The sequence below is a fragment of the Leptonychotes weddellii genome, chromosome 8 (assembly GCF_054177405.1).
Source record: "Leptonychotes weddellii isolate Sample4059 chromosome 8, ASM5417740v2, whole genome shotgun sequence".
NCBI classification, from domain to species: domain Eukaryota; kingdom Metazoa; phylum Chordata; class Mammalia; order Carnivora; family Phocidae; genus Leptonychotes; species Leptonychotes weddellii.
Window position 1 is genome coordinate 129,456,618 of NC_138376.1, and position 20,374 is coordinate 129,476,991.

The following is a 20,374-nucleotide window of genomic DNA, read 5'->3' on the forward strand; positions in this document are numbered from 1 at the left end:
TGAAGGCAGACGCTTAACTGACTGAGCCACTGAGCAGGCTCCCTCAAAATTTCATTGTTTTTAATTCATTAGTTTTTGTTGTTGTTTTAGCTATTTTAAAGCAATCCTGGGGCGCCTGTGTGGCTCAGTCGTTTAAGCGTCTGCCTTTGGCTCAGGTCATGATCCCAGGGTCCTGGGATCGAGTCCTGCATCGGGTTCCTTGTTGAGCGGGGAGCCGGCTTCTCCCTCTGCCCCTCCCCTTGCTCATGCTCTCTCTTTCTCTCTCTCCCCCTCCCCCTCTCTCTGTCAAATAAATAAATAAAATCTTTAAAGCAAATCCTGAAAGCTGACATGTTATTTTTCTTCTCCTTCGGTGTGTATCTCAAAAAATCTAACCATAATGCAGTAATCCTGCCAGCAAAGTTAACCATATTCCCTTACTGTTCTCTAATATCTAGCCCATATTGAGATTTCCCTGTCTCTCTGAAAAACTGTTTTTACAGGTAATTTATCTGAATCAGGATCCAAACAAGGTCCACACATTATATTTAGTTATCTTATGTCTCTTTTTAATCTAGAGCATTCTCACCCCTCTCCAACCGGACTTTTATTTCATGTCATAGACATGCCGGAAAAAACTGGCTAAATTTTCCTGTAGAATATCCCATACTCCACTTGCCTTTTTTGTTTGCAGGGATGGTGGTGGTATTTGACTTGTTTCCATAGCTTTAAAGCCCAGTTGGCTTCAGATCAAACTATTTGATAAGAATGCTTGGTTAAGTAGTGCTGGTTGCAGTCTGTGGCCGCCCACTGGCTGCACAGTAGGAGGGGACCTGTGTGCCCCTGAACCTCCAGTGCAGATTTTAGCCTTTGTAGATCTGTGCCTAGTCAAGTAGGGCTTACAAAATTGTGATTTTTCTAATTCTATGATTTCTGTCACATTGAGTGGCTGGAATTTTTCTTTAAAAAAAGAAACAAATTTTCTGCATCTAAGTTAAGGAAAGCAGAGTTTCTGAGTTCTTTTACTTGAATTGCTTATTTTCAGGCCAAGGAGTTGGTACCCTAGTTACCTGGAGTGGTGACAGTGATTATGATTTTGTTTTTGGCTTGCATGGTTTTCTTTACTATCATTAGGAATGTGAGGATTTTTTTTTCATTTTTTTAAAATAAGCTTTTTATTTAAATTCCAGTATAGTTAACATACATTGTTATATTAGCTTCAGGTGTACAATATAGTGATTCAGCAGTTCTATACATTACGCAGTGCTTACCATGATAAGTGTAATTTTGTTAAGATCTTATTATTTTTAAGTAATCTCTACATCCAGTGTGGGGCTCGAACTCACAACCTGGAGGCGAGGAGTCCTGTGTTCCACCGGCGGAACCAGCCAGGTGCCCTTTCATTAGTGTCCTCGTTCATCCCCTTCACCTGCTTCCTCCGTCCCCCACCCCCTCCCCTCTGGGAACCATCAGTGTGCTCTAGAGTAAAGAATCTGATTTTTGGTTTCTCTCTCTCTCTCCTGCTTTTCCTTTGCTTGTTTTGTTTCTTAAATTCCACATACAAGTGAAATCATATGGTACTTGTCTTTCTCTGACTTACTTCACTTATTAGCATAGTACTCTGTAGATCCATCCACATCATTGCAAATGGCAAGAATTCACTCTTTTTGATGGCTGAGTAGTATTCCATTGTGCCTCCATATACCACCTCTTCTTCATCCATCCATCAGTATGGACACCTGGGCTGTTTCCGTCGTTCGGCTACTGTTGATAATACTGCTGTAAGCATTGGGGTGCGTGTGAGGACTTCTATTTGTTCTGTGTTTCAGTCAGTTTGTAGTCATTATTTTTGCTGGCATTCAGATTTCCCCAGATTTGGCCAGGTGCACCTTTTGGTTGGCTAGAAGGTTCTTTGGAATGAACCAGTTAGTTTTTGAGAACATCTTTTTTTTCTGGCATAACAAGATGTATCAAACTCATCTTGTCCGTTTTCTGACTGACACCTGGATTCAGCCATTTCTCCAAGGAGCTCTGACTCCTTTTAGTGGAGAGTGATATTTAGAGATCATAGTCTAGGTGCTACACGTGCTTATTTTTTGGAGCTTGTCTTTTGTTTCAAGGCCTTTGCATGGAAAGAACTAGAAGATACTTATTTGTTGTGGGGGAAAAAAATCCATGAATTTCTTCTGATGTTACCAATTCAGGTTTGGCCTTACAGGTTTTTATTTAATTTCTTTGATTTTTGAAAAATTTTAATCTCCTTTCTCTTACATGGAAAATCTTGTTTTATAACTAAATTAACACAATTACTTGTTTGCTTTATTCTGTCATATAGTTCCAGTATTATACGTAGTAATGCCAATATTACTAAACAGGACTTCTGATTGAAGATTAATATTTCTCTTTTTTTAAGATTTTATTTATTAATTTGAGAGAGAGAGAGCACAACCAGGGGGAGTGGCAGGCAGAGGGAGAAGCAGACTCCCTGCTGAGCTGGGAGCCTGATGTGGGGCTGGATCCCAGGACCCGGGGATCACGACCTGAGCTGAAGGCAGATACTTAACCATCTGAGCCGCCCAGCGCCCCGAGATTAATATTTCTTAGCAAGGTATCTGTTCTTAGAGTCTACCAGGGATGTAACGTCAAAATACTGTTTTCTAACATGACTTGAAAAAAAATTTTTTTTCTGTATGGTAATGTAACCAAGCTGATACATTGTTAGACATTAAATTTCAGTTTGTTTTAAATTTTTAGTGATTATTTTGTGTTAAAATTTAATTTTTATTATTTAAAATAATCACATGGTTCCAAAGTTGAAACTATGTAATCAATTGCAGTTGGGAAGGCTTTGCTTCCGTGTGGTTTATTCCACTCAAGGAAGGTTTCCTTTTGCAGATGTGATCACGTGCGTTTGTGTGTTTGTGTTTCCTGCCCTTTCATGTAGAAGGTGTCTGCTGTGCATACAGTCCCGCTCCTTGCTTTTCCCAGCCGACTGCATCTGGTGCACTGAGCTGCGTCACAGTGTGAAGAGCTTCTCCTCGTTCCTGCCACTGGCAGCGTTTTACTCCATGATCCGAAAGTACCAGAGTTGCCTCCTCCTGCGCCCTTTGCTGGGTCGTTGCCACGCTCGTGCCCTTACAGCCAGGCCTGCGGTGAGGTGCTCTGCCTCAGCCTCTCGGCTGTGCTGGCATGAACCTGTGGGTAGAGCCGCAGAGGTGGGACTGCTCTGTCACAGGTCCACGGGGACCTGATTGTGCCACATACTGCCAGATTTTGCTCCTTGAGTGTGTACCTTTTTGCCATCACCCAAAATAGAGTATGTTGTCAGAATTTCAGATTTTTACCAGTTCGATTGTTGAGAAATGGCATCGTACTGTTATCTTTATTTGAAGTCATGGGTGAGTTTGTTCATCCTTTTTTATATTTGAGTCATTTTTACCTCTTTTCTGAGCTGTCTGTTGCGTTTCTGGATGTTTTTTGGCTCATTTTTCAAGTGAATTATTGGTGTTTTTCTTCTCAAATTTTAGGAACTCTATTTTTATTTATTTATTGCGGGGGGGAAGGCAAGGAACGGTTTATTCTCACAGCCAAGCAAAGGACGAGGCCCCCAGCCTTGGTAGCAGCAGAGACAGCCCCCTCGGGCCACAGGGTGCAGCAAGTGACGGCGTGGAGCCCGGAGTGTCAGGCCGACTGGCTCCTGTTCCCCTGTGGGTGGTGCTTAGTGAGGGCTGGAGTAGGGGCCTTGACTGTGAGGTAAGAGGCATCTGGAGTGGCTCAGTGGGCTGGGAAGATGTGGCGGGAAATGTTATCAGGAGCCGTTCAGTGCCAGATAGGAGGATCTCCCCGGTGCACCCGTGGTGTCTGGATGGAGCCCGGCTCTGAGGCCTCGAGGACGGCGTTGGAGAACAGCGCTCCGAGCAGGTCCTATTTGTTGGCCGACCGCGGGCTTGCTCCAGCCAGGCTCCTCCCACACAGGCTCTGGAGCTCCTGCTGGCGGCCGGCGCTGTCCCCCACCCAGATGAGGCCGGCTGTGCCTTGTACCAGGTCCACCAGGAGGACCGCACGGACCGCTGGCCGCCCTCGTCCCAGGGGTTCAGCTTCAGTCCTCCGTGCTCCAGGCTTTTCGTGTTGAAGCCCAGCGTCAGGGAGGTGGTACTGATGTCTTCCCGTTGCATTTCTTGAGGGGATGGTGGTTTTGCCGGCATTGTCCAGGCTGAGCGTGAGCACTTGCTGCTCCCACTCTTTCTGATTCATCTTCAGAATGGTCAGAAGCCCCATGGTTCCGGTAGCCCCCCAGGAACTCTTTCTATATTGGCAGAAATCTGCCATGTTAGTTGGAAATGTTTTTTTTCCCTAGTGTGTCACTTGTCTTTAGAAAATTTGTGTAGTCAGATTTGTGCACATTTCTTTAGTTGCTGTATGATATATATTTATATTTTAGTGTGTAATTTTTAAAATATAGATTTCCATAAAGGTGTTTGTTTATTACACAATAAAAACTTTAAAACCACTATGTGACCTGAACATGTGGACCTTGTCGAAAGGTGTACTTAAAACTCTTCATAGAAATGTTCTCCATGACTGTGGCCAGACTGCAAGGGAAACTGCCTTGGAGTTAGGGACATCGTGTAACCCCATTCAGAGGAACCATCATGGCTCAGTAGAGAGAACGATGGCATTTTGTGTGTGCACACGTGTGAGAGAGACAGTAGGGCTACCAGGTTTGTAGATCAAGGAAATGCATCAGCCATAATGTATCTGGACTTTATCAAGGAATTCAGCAGCATCTTTAGTCACATTCTTGTGTTGATGATCTGGCTTAGTACAGTTAGATGAATGAGGAAGCAGTTGTACTCAAAGGCTGATTAGTGCCAAGCTGAGAAGCGTTCCTAGTTGGTAACTAGTGTGCAAATGACTCAAGAATTTAAATTTACTGGAACCTCGTGAGAATCAACAATATTAGGTGATAACCAAAAAGCTAATGTAGTCTTACATTGCATTAATTACAGGTGTCCTGTTAGAAACAGCGGTGTACTTAGAGTTGATCAGAGCTACACATTTGGAATCCTGTGATCAGTACTGGAAATGGTGTCAGGCCGGGTGGATAGAACACTAATGTGTTCAAGAGAAAAGTACGTGGATTTGGAATTTTGTCACAGGAAAGAGAACAGTTGGAGGAACTAGAATTAGAATGCCATTCTGGAAAGGGGCTAGACTTGTTCTAAACCCGCAGTTCTCCACAGGGGCAGTTTTGTCTCCTGGAGGATGTATGCAGATGTCTGGAGACGTTTTTGGTTTTCACAACTGGGGGGGGTGCTACTGGCATGTAGGTTATAGAGGCCGGGGTGTTCTCGCATCCCGCAGTGCCTAGCACACCTCCCACAGTACAGAATTCTGCAGTCCCAAATGTCACGGGGCAGCTCTCACCTGTAGCAAGAAAAAGAAGTGCATTTTACCTTGTAGCCCAGGGTATACACAGGAATGACTGGAATTAAGATTTCATGAGCCAGTACTTGCCCCGTTTCCTTACCCAGAGTGCATTGTACCCAGTAGAAATCATCTATTCTATACCATTTCATTAATAAATGGGGAAAAAATCATTCATAAACCATGGTTTGAATATAGGCCTAAATAATACCAAAGGATAAAATTAAGCCCAACTGGTAAAGCCACGGGAGATGAATTTGCTTTTGTATAAAACCCTACTTTCCTGCTGTCGAGCTGTACAAAGAAAGAACTGCCTGCATGGCCAGTGAGTTTGCCATCACTGGAGTTGTCATGGGGGTTTCTTAACTTGAGGTCTAGGAACAGACGTCATGGGGTCTTGGAACAGATGGAAAGGTCATTACATCTTTATTTTTAGTAAATAAATTTTTGTTAACCTATACCTGAAATTTATCATTTTCTTCACTTATGAGATTATACTCATATCTACTTCAGAATTAGAGTTGTATGAATCAACTCTGGAACTTATTATGCTAGTAAAGATGCACTAATTTTTACTATATTATGGTTTTTAAAAATTATTTATTTTTTAAAATAGATTTTATTTATTTATATGACAGAGAGAGAGCGTGTACAGGCCGGGGGAACGGCAGGGAGAGGGAGAGGCAGGCTCCCCACTGAGCAGGGAGCCCAATGCAGAGCTCAATCCCATGACCCTGAGATCATGGCCTGAGCCTAAGGCAGAGGCTTAACCAACTGAGCCACCCAGGCGCCCCAAGAGGAAACTCTTAATCTGTACTCTGTAGTTATCTGAAAGGTAGTTCAATATAAAACAAATCCATTTACTTAGTTTTTACAGAAACCTCTTAAGGTACCATTTACAAGGTACTGTAATTAGAAACAAAATGGGGGGGGGTCGCTTAGCTGGCTCAGTGGGTAGATCATGCAACTCTTGATCTCTGGGTTGTAAGTTAGAGCCCCACATTGGGTGTAGAGATTACTTAAAATCTTTTAAAAAGAAAAGAAAAGGGACGAATAAGCAAAGAAAAGAGACAAACAGACTCAATACAGAGAACAAACTGGTGGCTGGGGGGGAGGGGTTGGAGGGGTGAACTAGGTGAAGGGGATTAAGAGGACACTTGCGGTGATGAGCACTGAGAAATCTGTAGAATTGTTGAATTGTTATATTCTACACCTGAAACTGATACAGCACTGTATGTTAATTATACTTGATAATAAATACATAAATAATTTTTTAAAAAGAAAACATAGGGTTTCTTAGTAGCTCCCCACCCATAGGAATGGAGAGTTAGGTGGGAAGGGTAGGCAAATGGCCCCATTGGGAATGAATGAGCCTGGTGAGGACATTTGACAGTTGTTACTTATTTTAAGCTTTCCTGAAATGCATATAATTTTAAAGTTTAATAAACAGTGTTTATACAAGTAAGATTCCAAAAACCCATATTCAAGTATTTCTTCCATTTTCCATCTAAATTATTAACACTCAAATGGCTGTTATCCAGTTGATTGATTTACATACTAATAACGTGTGTGTGTGTGTGTGTGTGTGTGTGTGTGTGTGTGTTTTGAGGCACAGCTGTATTTTTTCTTAACATTTTGCACCTATTGGGCGCCTGGGTGGCTCAGTTGGTTAAGCGACTGCCTTCGGCTCAGGTCATGATCCTGGAGTCCCGGGATCGAGTCCCGCATCGGGCTCCCTGCTCGGCAGGGAGTCTGCTTCTCCCTCTGACCCTCCCCCCTCTCCTGCTCTCTCTCTCTCTCATTCTCTCTCTCAAATAAATAAATAAAATCTTTAAAAACAAGACAAAACAAAACAAAAACAAAACATTTTGCACCTATTTTTGGAGGCACCAGCATTAGAAATGAATTATGTGTGTGTAATAAAGTGGTGTGTTCTGTCCACTGCCCTTTCTTCCATGGGGAGTTGGGTGATTCCCTGTTTCAGTTAGCGATGCTTTGCTGCAGGCTAGGAAATGGCTTCACATAAATGCTGGACACAATGAGAAGAAAGATGGATTAGCACGGTCGACCGATGTAGGTTTGGAACAAATGGTTCTGAGTAGTTGGAGCAAAAGGAGATTTGGGATTGCCCTGGTGAGTTTTTACTGGTTTGGAGAGGGCCAGTTGATTATCAGTTTCATTAATTAATAAGATACTGATAAAATATTTCAAAGCTAATCTCTACCTTTAGTCCTTTGTTCTTTGCATTGGCTCTCTAGTAATTTATAATATAGCCTTCTGTGGTTTGGGGTTTTTGTTGTTGTTTTTGGTCTATTCTTTCTGATAAATACTAAAATAATTTTGTTTCCAAGTTACCATTAAATCCACCCCAAGTAGTGTTCATTTCTATTGTAATAATCCTTGTGATAATATTTCTCAGGGAGAAGTTTATACAAAGGTAAATATACACCTTTAGGAAAGAAAGAAACTTGTTTTCCTTTCAGGAAAAATAACCCTTAAGGAAAGGAAAACAGGTGATACATTGTGTCTTCTGCCTCTCACGTAGATTATTGCTGTTGGCATATGGTACCGGTCTGTGCTGATTATAGTACTTACCCCAGTTTACTGCAGTTACTGGCCTACCTGCTCCGAACACAAGTTTCTTCCTGAAAGTATGCTGCCAACAAGTAGGCACTTCATTTAGGTATTGGAGGATCTACAACAGTGTTTTTAAATTTTAAATGTTGTCTCTTGGGTATTTGTGTAAGGACTTTGTTAAGGAAACATTTGTCTTTGTAAAATTATAACTATTGGCTGCAACACTATCAGAATATTAGCCCTGTTATTGAAACTTCAGGGCTGCTTATTACAGATTCCAAGTTTTGCTCCAGAGTCCTTATCAGTTCAGAGCAGACAAACCACAGATGGAAGAATCAGATACTGTTTTTGGAAGTTTTGACTCAAATTTGTTATTTTTATGTGCGAAGCAATGTATTAGAGACTGAAGGAGGGCCTAGAACAATGAATCAGAGACTCCCTAGGAAAGCTACCCTCTAGTGGGAGCGCTGATTGCTAGTTCTTTATATAGTTTACTCCTCAAAACAAGCTTATTTTCATTTTATAATTAAGGAAATTGGAGCTCACATGCATATCAGAGAGCTCACTCAAAGATAACAGCTATTAAGTTGAAATACCAACTTATTTCTACCCTTGCTGCAAACTCCCAGGTGTCCCTTGCACCATGCAGTGGCCAGGCTCGTAGGCTAATAGAGGAATTAATCAGGCACTGCATGCGGTGTGAGCCTGGCCTCCGATCCCAAAGTGAGCATTAAGATACTTAAGATCTGTCTGGATGGTGATTCCGGCAAGTCATTGACCCCTCTCAGTGTCAGAATTCTTTCTCTTCACTGTTTTTCTGGAACTCCTCTTGTACTTGTTGTAAAGAAAAAGAAGACATTCATACCAGTCTTCCTCTAGATGATGCAGTGACTTGAAGAAGGGACTACAGAGCGTAGTGGCGTAGAAGTTGAGGTTTCGTGGGACAGCTAATGCTGGCTGCTTCTCAGCCCTGCTCCTTGGCAAGCTGTCTGATCATAGGTAAAACATACTTAAAACCTCTGTGGGCCTTCTTTTGTACCCCCCTGTAAAGTCGAGATGATAATAGTATCTAGTTCATGTTTGAGGAATTAAATGCTGAACTCTTAGTATCTGGCACGTAGTAGCCCTTAATATACGTTAGTTATTATTTTTTGTTAGTTTGGTCATTACACACCAAACTTTAAGGTTCAAGAACTTGATTTTACCAATCTTTTCAGGTCTGATAAAATTCTGTGGACTTAGTCACACAGGCCAAACTTGTATTTGGCTGAATAATTAAACACGGTGCTAATGTATTAATTTATTAAGGTGTTATTCTAATAACAGCTACACTCAGGTATTGTGTGATATTGAGGTAACCAAGCAAACTAAGTTAATATTTATTAACATTTATCTAGTGTGAATGAGATCAAAGGTAGTTTTAATAGGCTGCTTTATTTAGGCTAGGTGTAGAACCTGGAGATTTGTTTATTTAAAAACATCTACAGAAATATTACTTCTCTGTAGACACGGGTACTATTGCTTGCTGGATCTCTACCCTTGGGTTTACTCCTTTTTTTCCTTTTATCTCAACATTTTATGTGAGATCAGTACCAGAACCACATTAATAACGGAGATTTTGTATTTGTAGTTTCCTCTTAAAAACAGTAGTAATCTATACATAAGGGATTTTCATGAGGGTGATTGAGGGATCTCCTCCTTTCCATGCTTGCCTTAACAAATTCATTCTTGATCATTTCCTTTGTGTTCTTGCCAAGTTGGGCATTCCCTCCCAGATCTTTGATGTCTGGTATTTTGGAGTTTTTTGTGGACAGTTACCAGGGAGAGTGGTGCTTTCTTGTCTTTGGGATCCACAGGTACACCTGTCTTATTCTTGTCACAAATGATGTAAAATTACTCTGTTAACAAAATGATCGAGTGGGAGGTTACTTTGCCTTTTTGGTTTAACTTCATCTATAAAGCATGAGCCCTGGGAGAAGCCAGGGCCAATTAATATTTGAGATCGTTAGGTGTAATATAAAGGTGATTTCAGAGTGGCAGTGGTGATGATTGTATCAGAATCCTGGGATAAAAGTAGGACTCCCATAATAAACACATTCATGCAACTAAATGTGTAGAGTAATTCTTGTTTCCTACTGTGTTGTCTTAGGATAGCCTGAGGAGGGTGGTGGATAGGGAGAGTAGAGAAGCATAGAAGGGAGGGGTGCAGGGAGGGGACCCGTGAGCAAAGGAGAGCTGGGGAAGGAAACCCTGCAGGGGGAAGTATTCAGACAGCTCCTGGCACCCAGGAAGTACTTGGTGCCCAGGAGCTATTTGTCATACCAGTAATACTGTGCTTACAGTAGTAGTAATAATAGTACTGTACTGTGCTGACGTACACATTTACAGTTTAGGGGCATCTTTCACATCTGGAGGTTTCGGGGTTGCCAGACTAAAAGATAAACCTTCAAAAGGATGTTGTTTAACTTTCTTTGCTGCTTGACCTAGGCTAACAAAGAGGCAGTTTATATGATTTTGAGAGACCGGGGCAGGACTATTAACATAGCTCCCATTTTGCTAACTCATAAAGCTTTTTTCAGCCTCACCCCCATAATCAATGGCCCTACTTCAACCCAAGATCTGTTTCAGTGGTATTTATTTATTTATTTATTTATTTATTTATTTATTTTTACACACATGCTCGCTTACTCTCTATTTTCCCTGGGGCAGTGGGAAATGGGTAGGACGGACTGACTGCCTAGTAGACAGGATCTGAGCAAGCACAGTAAAGCTTTGGGGCTAGAAATATGTCTTAATGTCTCATTTTCTGTTTTAATTTTCATATAGTTTATACAGTTAGCCACATTCTAATATCCCACAACCATTATAATTATTAAGGCGTAATTATTAGTGAAGAATAAGCAAATAGATTGGGAGGAAGTAGAGAAAGCTTACTTGTGATGGGCTTTGAGCCCATAGAAAGGCCATTGCCAGGAGTAAAGCTAAGGAGTGACATCATCTGACTTACTTTTAACAAAACTTTGGATGGATTCTAGGTGTCTACTGAAGGTGGAATGACTTGACATGCTAGCGTGGAGGGCGAGAAGTGGGAAGAACTGATGAGCCGGTGGACCTTTGGTGGTGCCGGGGGCAGTGAGGGTGGCCAAGGAGTTAGAAACACTGCTTGGAATTTCGTCAGGACCTGTGCTTTCTTTTTCCATGTTCAGGCTCTGGACCTTACACCCTCCGCTCCCCTCCCCCCCACCTCCCCAGGGAAAGTGTAACCCACCAAACAACCAGATTCTCTCTGATACAGTGGTTCATCTGTGGGATATGAACCACTGAGTCTTACGGTTGTAGCAGAAGGCCTGGAAGCCCATGTGAGTTTCAACTGACTGAACTGCGTTCTAATTAAAAAGGGAAACAAGGAAATAACAGGAAAGAACGTCGCATAGTTACATGGGCTACAGTCTTACAGTAGTATTTCTTCACTTGTAAGACCATTGTATTTTTCTCTAGAAGTAAGGTTTTGAGAAAAATCTAAATTGTGTTCATTGATTTTGGGCAAGTAGTTCATATTAAAATTAGTTGCAATTATATTCTGCAAAAGTTGAAGAGTTTCCATTTATTCACATTCATGGTAGAATTGGGGCTAACATTTCCCCTGTGGTTTTAGAATGTCTCTTTCTTCATTGAGGCTTTATATTCTCCAGGTTGGGCAGGACCTCAGGGACTGATAAGCGTGGACTTTGGGGACCTGTGGATCTGGATTTTAACTCTGGATTTGCCATATAACTACTTGAGCAAGCAATTTAAACTTTATGTTTTAATGACCAAATCTTGAAAATAGAGTTTAGTAGTAAATCTACTTAACTGGGCCATTATAAAGACATAGTAAAATACTGCATGTCAAGGTGTGCTTGGTACTTGCTGAAGACTCATTAATATTAGCTGTTACTAACATCAGCTACCTCTACAGCTGTTGTCTTAGATGTGAGATGAGTAAGCAGAAGTTGTAAATAACTTGTCCCAAGTCACATAATTAAATTTGAGGACTAAATGCCATGTCTCTCAGTTTCTGAGATGTTTATGGTAATGAAACATTTTTAAAAAGTGGTGAATAGCGTTTTTCATTTATTATTGTTACAAAAAGTGAATCTTTTTAGAATGTTTTTTTCCAAAAATGTATCTTTTTGTTTTCTTTTAGGATTTGGAGTTCCATGGAGTGATGAGATTTTATTTTCAAGATAAAGCTGCTGGGAATTTTGCAACAAAATGCATTCGGGTCTCTAGTACTGCCACCACTCAAGATGTGATCGAGACGCTGGCGGAGAAATTCCGGCCTGACATGCGGATGCTGTCGTCCCCCAAGTACTCCCTCTATGAAGTGCATGTCAGCGGAGGTCCGTGCGCACACACACGGGGAGCTGGCGGGGTGTCCTCGTCTTGGATAGACAGCTCCCAAAACACTTTTTGGTCCCCAGGGCAGCTCAGTCACAGCCCTGCTTTCCCGCAGGTCCTTCTCTTTCTGAAGGGGCTGGGGAGCATTTGACAGGCAGGCAAAATGTTTGTGTGTCTGCGAAACGTTCTTATGAGAGCTTGGCACACACATCTGTGGGAAGTTAGAATGAATGTGTTAATTTAATACATGTTTATTTCTTCAGAGATAAGTAGCATGACATTTCCTCATAAAATTAGCCAGGAGTTCCAGGCGTCGTACACACACTGATGATGCAATATGCTAATTGCTTTTGGAGCAATAGTTGATGTAACTCTTATGTGTAGAGTATAATATTACAATTAATTTTAACCCAGTTAAATATTATATGAGTATGAGTTATCAGTCTTACAAAAATGAGTATTTTGTAATGTGAGATAGTATATTTTCATTATTATTTGGGAATAATTAGGGCATCTTGAGGAAATTGTCTTATGTAGTTAGTGATTTCTCCTTGTTTTTAATGTTTAAAATTTCTTAAAATATCCTATGTATCTATATCAAGTAGCAATTTTAAGTTGGACTGATTAGAAATGTAGAAATTTCTAAGAATTTTTTATGAGTGCTTTGGAAGTATTGAGTCACCTATAAAAAATACAAATCTCAATTAATGCAGCAAATAAAAGATTACATACATACCTGTTAAATTCCATCCCCAAGTCCTTGAACATAAGTTATCTGTCTTAACTTCAAAATGACAGCTCTCTGTGTATATTTGAAATTGGGTGAAAAGTTTTGTATTGTGTGGAATTTGGGTATGACCACACACTTTTTTCCCCAGTAGAATATCAGATAGGTCGTATTCATTTATTACTCTGTTAACGTTATGAGGGTATCCCACTACACAGATGATACCCAAACTGGATTTGACAACAGAGGATACTTCACTTTGGATGGTTTTTCTGAGGTTGAGTTTTTCCTTTACTCAGAATCATTAGAACCAGGTTATCGAGAAGAAAATACTCTCACTTCCAGACCTTTTTGTGTTTTCACTTTTTGGTCATTTGAAAACCACCAACTGAAGTCTTTGGAATAATATGTAAGATTGGAATTTGAGATCTTCAAATGGAATGATTCTGATTTTTTTAAAAGAAACTTTTTCTTTTACATTTCCTTTAATTAAAAAGTAAACTATCTTACCTGTAAAGGGGTGAGAACAAAATGAAGGTGTGCGGAGAAGAAGGGGAAAGTCTCACCACACCCTGAGGAGAGCGGCCAGGACATCTGGCTCTGTCCCGCACATGTCCGTGCTCACCACGGTGGGTCGCGCCTGTGCCTCAGACACGGGGAGAGCCCTTGTCTGCGTGTTCTCAGTTTTCAGGTCATGGAGCCCTTAGGGTGTCAGTGATTTTTCAGTGGCACCTCTGGGCCAAAGGAAATACCTAACATTTCATTTTATTCAGTAGTTCGATTCAGACAAGTTAGTAAGTATATATGCTCTAACAACTTGCTAGATGTTTGAAAAAATTGTGCACATAAAATGAAAGGAAAACTAAAATTTTCATCCCTGATGGGGGTTTATGTGCCCTCATTTCCCATCCCTGCTGGTTTGGGCAGTGCTGCTGGTTTTGTCCAGCACCACGGAAATCCCACCTTGACATTGACACTGACGCTAGCAGAAGGGACGATGTGGTCCGGTGTGGACTGGGGGCTGCCTGCGTCTAGCAGTTCACGCAGCATCTGCCCGACGCAACTGATTTCCCTGAAGATTTAAAATACTCCTCCTCAGCGAGTGTTCAGGGCACCTCCCCTCATGCTTGTGAACTGTAGGTCCAGTGCGCTGAATCCCAGGCCCCAACCCGCACTCTACCACCAGGGAGACTCCACTCTTATCCTTCCTGTGTTTTAGGATTCCTTATGTGAAATCAACTGGGAAAATAGAAAGGATTCTGCTGTTAAAAAACAATATGAGAACCTCTAAGGCAGAAAGATATCTTAAAGTTATAAAGTTGTGGTAGGACCCTGACTGTATTTACATTTAATAGTTAGGCTCACATGCTTTAGAATACCTCACCCTTGCTTTTATTTGACTTTTACAATTTCGACTCCGTTGTTCTTAAAATTAGTTCTCTAAAAATATACTATGAAGGATTTTGATCTAGGACAAACTTTGCAATAAGAAGAACTTGGTAATTTTGGTTTGTAGCAGGAATTTCAAACTTCATCCAGTCCCTAATTTATTGCTCTCATTTTCATTTGTCATATTTTCGGTTCATAAAATAATAAATTGGAATTTGTTATTACTGTATTATAATTAACATTGCTGTTATATACAGTATTTAGTAAAAGCCTGTATAAGTCTATTTATCCTTTAAATTTGCCCCGTTAATTCCTGCTCCCTTTACCACAGTAGTTCTCCAGCTGGCCCCTACCTCCTGTATTTGCTGTGCTCATTGTAGACATCCTATGGACAGTTACACGGATGATCTTGGCCGACTGTAGGCTTCTAATAGGTGGCCGAGGTGTGCCAGGCCCTCAGGGAGCCTGTTCCATCACATTCCTGATCAGCATGCCCTGAGGCATGTTAGATGTGCAGCAAGCAAGGAAGGAATACTCTAAACCTAACGCTGTCCTAACGAAGAGATGGGATGGTGGTTTCATGGTGGGACGTGCTGTGAGGGCTGGACCTGGTGAGTTTGGGAGATGAGAGATAGAAAGAAGAGTACAGCCGTTTTCGTGTGAGAAGGAAATCTCATAGGTCAACCGAACTCCTGTGTTACGTTAATGTTGTTTCCTTATTCTCCAGTTGCATATATGAGATAATTTGATTTACAGAATTAGGCTGATAGCAAAGCCCTATATATTTTTTTTTTCCTAGGTTGTGTATCTCTCTTATTTTCCCAGTTGGATTCTAAATGTTGTAAGGGCATTATCCCTGGTCAGTGTTTGGCACTGGGTACATGGTAGTATATATTATAGTGGCAACAAAATGGTAAATAATTAAAACTAACACATAACATTTTGAATTACATTTCAGCCTGTTAGTAAGTACTTGTGGTAATAAGGTATTTATATCTACAAAATTAAACGTATTTGAGAATGTTGTATTAGCTAGTGCCATTAAATAACCATGACTTAACTTTTTTTCATTTCATGATTTGAAGAAGAAAGAAGATTGGATATAGATGAGAAGCCCCTAGTTGTTCAGTTGAATTGGAATAAAGATGATCGAGAGGGCAGATTTGTTCTTAAGAATGAGAACGATGCCGTTCCTCCTAAGGTAGGATCCCTCCGCATCTCGTGCTGATGGTGTCCCGGGCCCAGGTCTGACCAAGACGAACATGAGACTGTGATGTTAGTTAGTGTATTAGAACTCCACTGAACTTTCCCGTTTGCTGCTTTTCCTAAATGACTTTTTTACCCACCTCCCAGAAAAAAATTGAAAGGAGTTCTACTTATCTCTGTTTCATCCTCTGTTTCACTAACTAATCCCTAATATTGCTCTTTACTTTTGCAAAGAAGCATTATGGAAGCTTGTGTTATTAGAAGATTTAATGATCAAGTAATCAGCTCCAAATTAGAAATTCAAACCGAATTAGAAGTTGAAAATATGTTTTAATAAGAATCCCAACCTATTTTGTGTGACTTTTCAGATACAACTTAATAAGGCACATTTAAAACCTTTTCTGTACTCTGTGTAAGATTAGAAGTTAGCCAACTGTCTGGGCTGATGTAATGCATTAGTGCAGTGATACCAGACCTTCTCTGGTGGTGGGGTGTCTGGAATTCCTGTGCCGCTGTGCTCATGTGGAACACTGTGAAATACAGATAAGATTTGAAACTGACTATGATTTCTGTGCTAAATCAAGTGGCATCTTACACTAGAATTCATTCTGACAAGTGATAGCAAATGCAGAGGTCAAGAGTATTTTGAGAAACATCTTCTATTTATTTTCCTCAACAGATTGGGAAGAGAGTGCCATTGTCACTTCTGGAAACAGAAAATTTTTACTTTGTTTTGTGTGATGTTAGTGTTCCATGTTGAAGAGTTTTAGATCCACGAAATGTGTTCTTGGCCTTGGCTTTAGTGGCTTGGCATTTGTAGCAGATGCAAATACATATAAAGTAATAGTGAACGTCTCTCTCTTTTTTGGTCCCTGTGGTATTTCATTTCTGCACCATGATTTCAGCTGTGGGCCAGAGATCCTCATTCATGTGGGTCAGAGGTCTTATTCGGGTTAGGACAATGCTGACATGGCTAGCAATGAAAATGGAAATGCTAACTTAGATAAAACAGAAGGTGCTTTATTTCCCAATACAGTAACCGTTCCTCCGTGTTTTTCTTGATTCTTTACCGGTCAGCCTATTAATTATACCAAAAAAACAATGTCTGTGTCGTCTGCTAGCAGGCCATGTTGTAAATTAAGAATAAGCAAGCAGATAAACAAGATCTGGAAAAGAGATTAGAAGTTCTTGCACAAATAGTACTTACAATTTTGCTTCAAAAAAGCCAGTTTCTTACAGTATGCTTAACATTTCTTTTGAACTTAGAGAAAATATCTATAAAGTAGATGATGATTTAAGCAGTTATTTCCTTTTTTTTTTTTAGACTTTATTTCTTAGTGAGAGAGCAGGGGGAGGGGCAAAGGGAGAGGGAGAAGGACGAACAGATTCTTTACCAAGCACAGAGCCCAATGCGGGGCTCAGTTCCACAACCCTGAGATGATGACCCGAGCTGATATCAGGAGTCCCACGCTCAACCGACTAAGCCACCCAGGCACCCCAGTTATTTCCATATTTTGATTAGACTTCTTTTTTAAAAGTAACTATGTAAATTATTTGGATTTTTATTTATTGAAAATCAGATTTCATGATTCCCACCCTAGTTTTCTTAGTGGGTTTGGTTTTCTGTTTGCTTGCTTTTTTGTTTGAATTGAGGTAAAATATACACACGGTGAAAGGCACAGATCTTGGATGTATAATTCATTAATTAAGTTTTGCTAAGTACACACCTGTAACCATCAGCCCAGTCAAGGTAAAGGACATTTCCATCCCCCGATTGTAGCTGGGTGTTGGCGTTAACACGTGAAATGAAGTTAGCTAAGCCATAGAGAGCTTTCTGTGGTTCTATGTAACAACCGCCATAGTGATGATGCTACTTTTATCAGAAGGCTCAGAGCAATGGACCTGAAAAACAGGAGAAAGAAGGTGTTATCCAGAACTTCAAGAGAACTCTCTCAAAGAAAGAAAAGAAGGAGAAAAAGAAGAGAGAAAAAGAGGCAGTGAGGCAGGCGTCTGATAAGGACGATAGGCCTTTCCAAGGGGATGACATGTAAGTAATTCTGGAAATACCTCCTATTTCCTTTTGCTCTAATAAGCTGAATGTTTCTAATGCAGCAGACCTCGTTAAATTACCAGATAAACTGTGAAGAGAACGAACATCCGTTACGAAGTTAATTTCGGTACCCTCTGGCTCTTGTGTGTGGGGAAGGTGGAGGGTCTCACCTGAGCAAGGTTTACGGCCCACCATACCTGTCTCGTGGGTTTGCTAATCCCAAAGAAGCAACCTGGTGAACAGTATTGTTTTTTCTGAGTAGACCATTGATGTCCGTGTTCTCTTCATCTTTGGCCTTTTGTTTCTGGCTTTTTTGGTCCTTAAGGCAGCAGTGCTTTCCTGCAGACCCTAACTGTGCTGAACACTTATCAGAGGTGGCCAAGAACAGCGACAGGGGCAGCTAAGGTTCGAATGCACCATCTAGTTGACTCCAGCCCCGCCGGCTCCCATTCCTTACTTCGTCACACCAGCCCCATCTGAGTTGTACTTAGCTCTCGGAAGGCAATTGAACTTCTGACCGAGTCCGGCCGTTCGTTAGGCCAGCGTGCGTTGTGCCCTCCCTCCTAGGCGCCGCCTCGCCTTGCTGGGGACGGCAGCAGAGTGTCCGCACTGTCCTTCCAGTGCTAAAGTAGCGGGCATGCGTGTTAGGAAGCCAGAGCGTACGGATTGTCAGAAAGACAGACTAACCTGTCATCGCAGGAGCCCAAAGAGAGCCGTAGGGTTTTTGTTACTGGTTTTTAAAGATTTTATTTATTTATTGGTCAGAGACAGAGAGAGCACAAGCGGGGTGAGCGGCAGGCAGAGGCAGAGGGAGAAACAGACTCCTTGCTGAGCAGGGAGCCCGACCGCGGGACTCATTCCCAGGACCCTGGGAGCATGACCTGAGCCAAAGGCAGATGCTTAATGACTGAGCCACCCAGGCGCCCCTGTAGTTTGTTTTTGATACACAAATATATACTATTCATATGTTTATGTAGAGTTTTTAAACAAATACAATTATAGGCTTTTAAAACTAGAGCTTTCCACATGATATTTTTCCACTAGAACGTATTCCATAAATGCATATATATTCACAATTATGTATTTTCACAAAAGTATGAATTTAAACGATTATGTAGTAATCTCTCATACAGTTTTTTCAAATTTTATCTCACTGGCCCCTTTTTGTGTGCTTATAGGTAGTTCACAGGTTTTTTGGTCTTGCAAGTAATACTTCTGTGACCATCCTCGCTCTCCAACTCTGGGAGTGCTCTAGAAGACAGCTCAGGGGCAGCCTGAGGCTGCATACATCGCCAGGCTGTCCCTGGAAGTGTCTTCCGGAGCCCACGAGCCTGCTCGCGTCCTCCCACCCTGAGAACTGTCATACACTCCCTTCTCCACAGTGTATAATACCTCCAATAACTCGAATTTATTTTATCAATTTATTTTATCTACCTATCAAGGTAGATGTCTTTTTACACATTCACTAACCATTTATATCCTGTTGTAGTGACTTCTTCAAGTCTTTGTTATTTGATACAGTGTTCTGTATCTTTTGAGGACAGTTAACCATTCCTTAGTTAATGATGTTTACTTTAGAGTGGAATCAAGCCCATTTTGGATTGCATCAAAGTGGGTTTAGGTATTAATCTGTCAGGCACTGATGTCTATGTAATGAGTGTAAACTCTTGAGTAAAGTGTTCCATAGTAAGGCTCTCTTTAGCATAAATAGAACTTGTATAAATATATTGCTTATACATGAAAAATATCAAAGAAAAGGAGCATTTGAAACTTAGGCTATAGTTTGTCCTAATTATCAGTTTAGTTTATCGGGTGATATATTGTCTGTGTTTAGAAAATTAGTTAACTTAAAATGAGTTAAGTTGTTCAATTTGGTTGATTCAAAGCTTGATTTTATGTTGTTAGAAAGAAGGAGCAGGGGACAGGGGGAGGGGCAGAGAGACAGACTCCCTGCTGAGTACTGAGCCCAACACAGGGCTCAATCTCTCAGACCCTGAGATCATGACCTGAGCCGAAACCAAGAGTCAGATGCTCAACCCACTGAACCACCCAGGGGCCCCAATGCTTGATTGGTTTTTAATTAAATTATTTTTATGATTAAAAATGACATCATTAAAGTGTATTTATCAAAATTTAGCCATTAGTCTTTCTTTAATAATGCAGTCTTCAGCTCCTCATTCTCTATAGTCAACTCCTTGTCAGAAGAACTGCTGGAGCATTTCCTTTTGAAAGTTTTAGCTTCAAGAAAGTGAATGTTGGTAAATCATTTAGTTGTTAAAAAATCATGCTATTTAAGCTCAACATTTACTGTAATTGTAGGAGAGATTTTTACTAAATAAAATTATATTCGAGCCTTTATTTCTTATGGTCGGAATGTTTTCTCACTCATTTGGTCTATTTTGGGAAAACGCTGGTGGAAATTCCTGACATGTATAATTTATACATTTTTCTTTTAGCCTGATTAGTGAACCCACAGTAATTAAGTCACATAAACTCACCATGAGATTTTAATGATAAATTTCCCTTTAGTGTCTTGCTTGTATTGAGAGGAACTTCGTTTTGTATCTGCAGAACTCGTCAGCACGTGGTCACTTGTCCCCGGCACAACTGTGCACAGGACAGAGCAAGTCCAGGGACAT

At 40.9% G+C, this 20,374-nt stretch overlaps 1 protein-coding gene across 15 annotated transcripts in view; it reads left to right on the plus strand.

The window, feature by feature from the left end:
- The window catches only part of AFDN (afadin, adherens junction formation factor), a 126,371-nt gene that overhangs the window by 13,157 nt on the left and 92,840 nt on the right, over positions 1–20,374 (plus strand). For 9 of the 15 annotated variants that reach the window (XM_081829317.1, XM_081829312.1, XM_081829315.1 and 6 more), the window contains exons 2-4: positions 12,170–12,365; positions 15,565–15,680; positions 17,569–17,732. In XM_081829317.1, coding sequence (XP_081685443.1) covers positions 12,170–12,365; positions 15,565–15,680; positions 17,569–17,732 — 476 coding nt within the window. The remainder of the gene's footprint in view (positions 1–12,169; positions 12,366–15,564; positions 15,681–17,568; positions 17,733–20,374) is intronic. The other 6 variants (XM_081829313.1, XM_081829327.1, XM_081829319.1 and 3 more) reach the window with 3 other exon arrangements.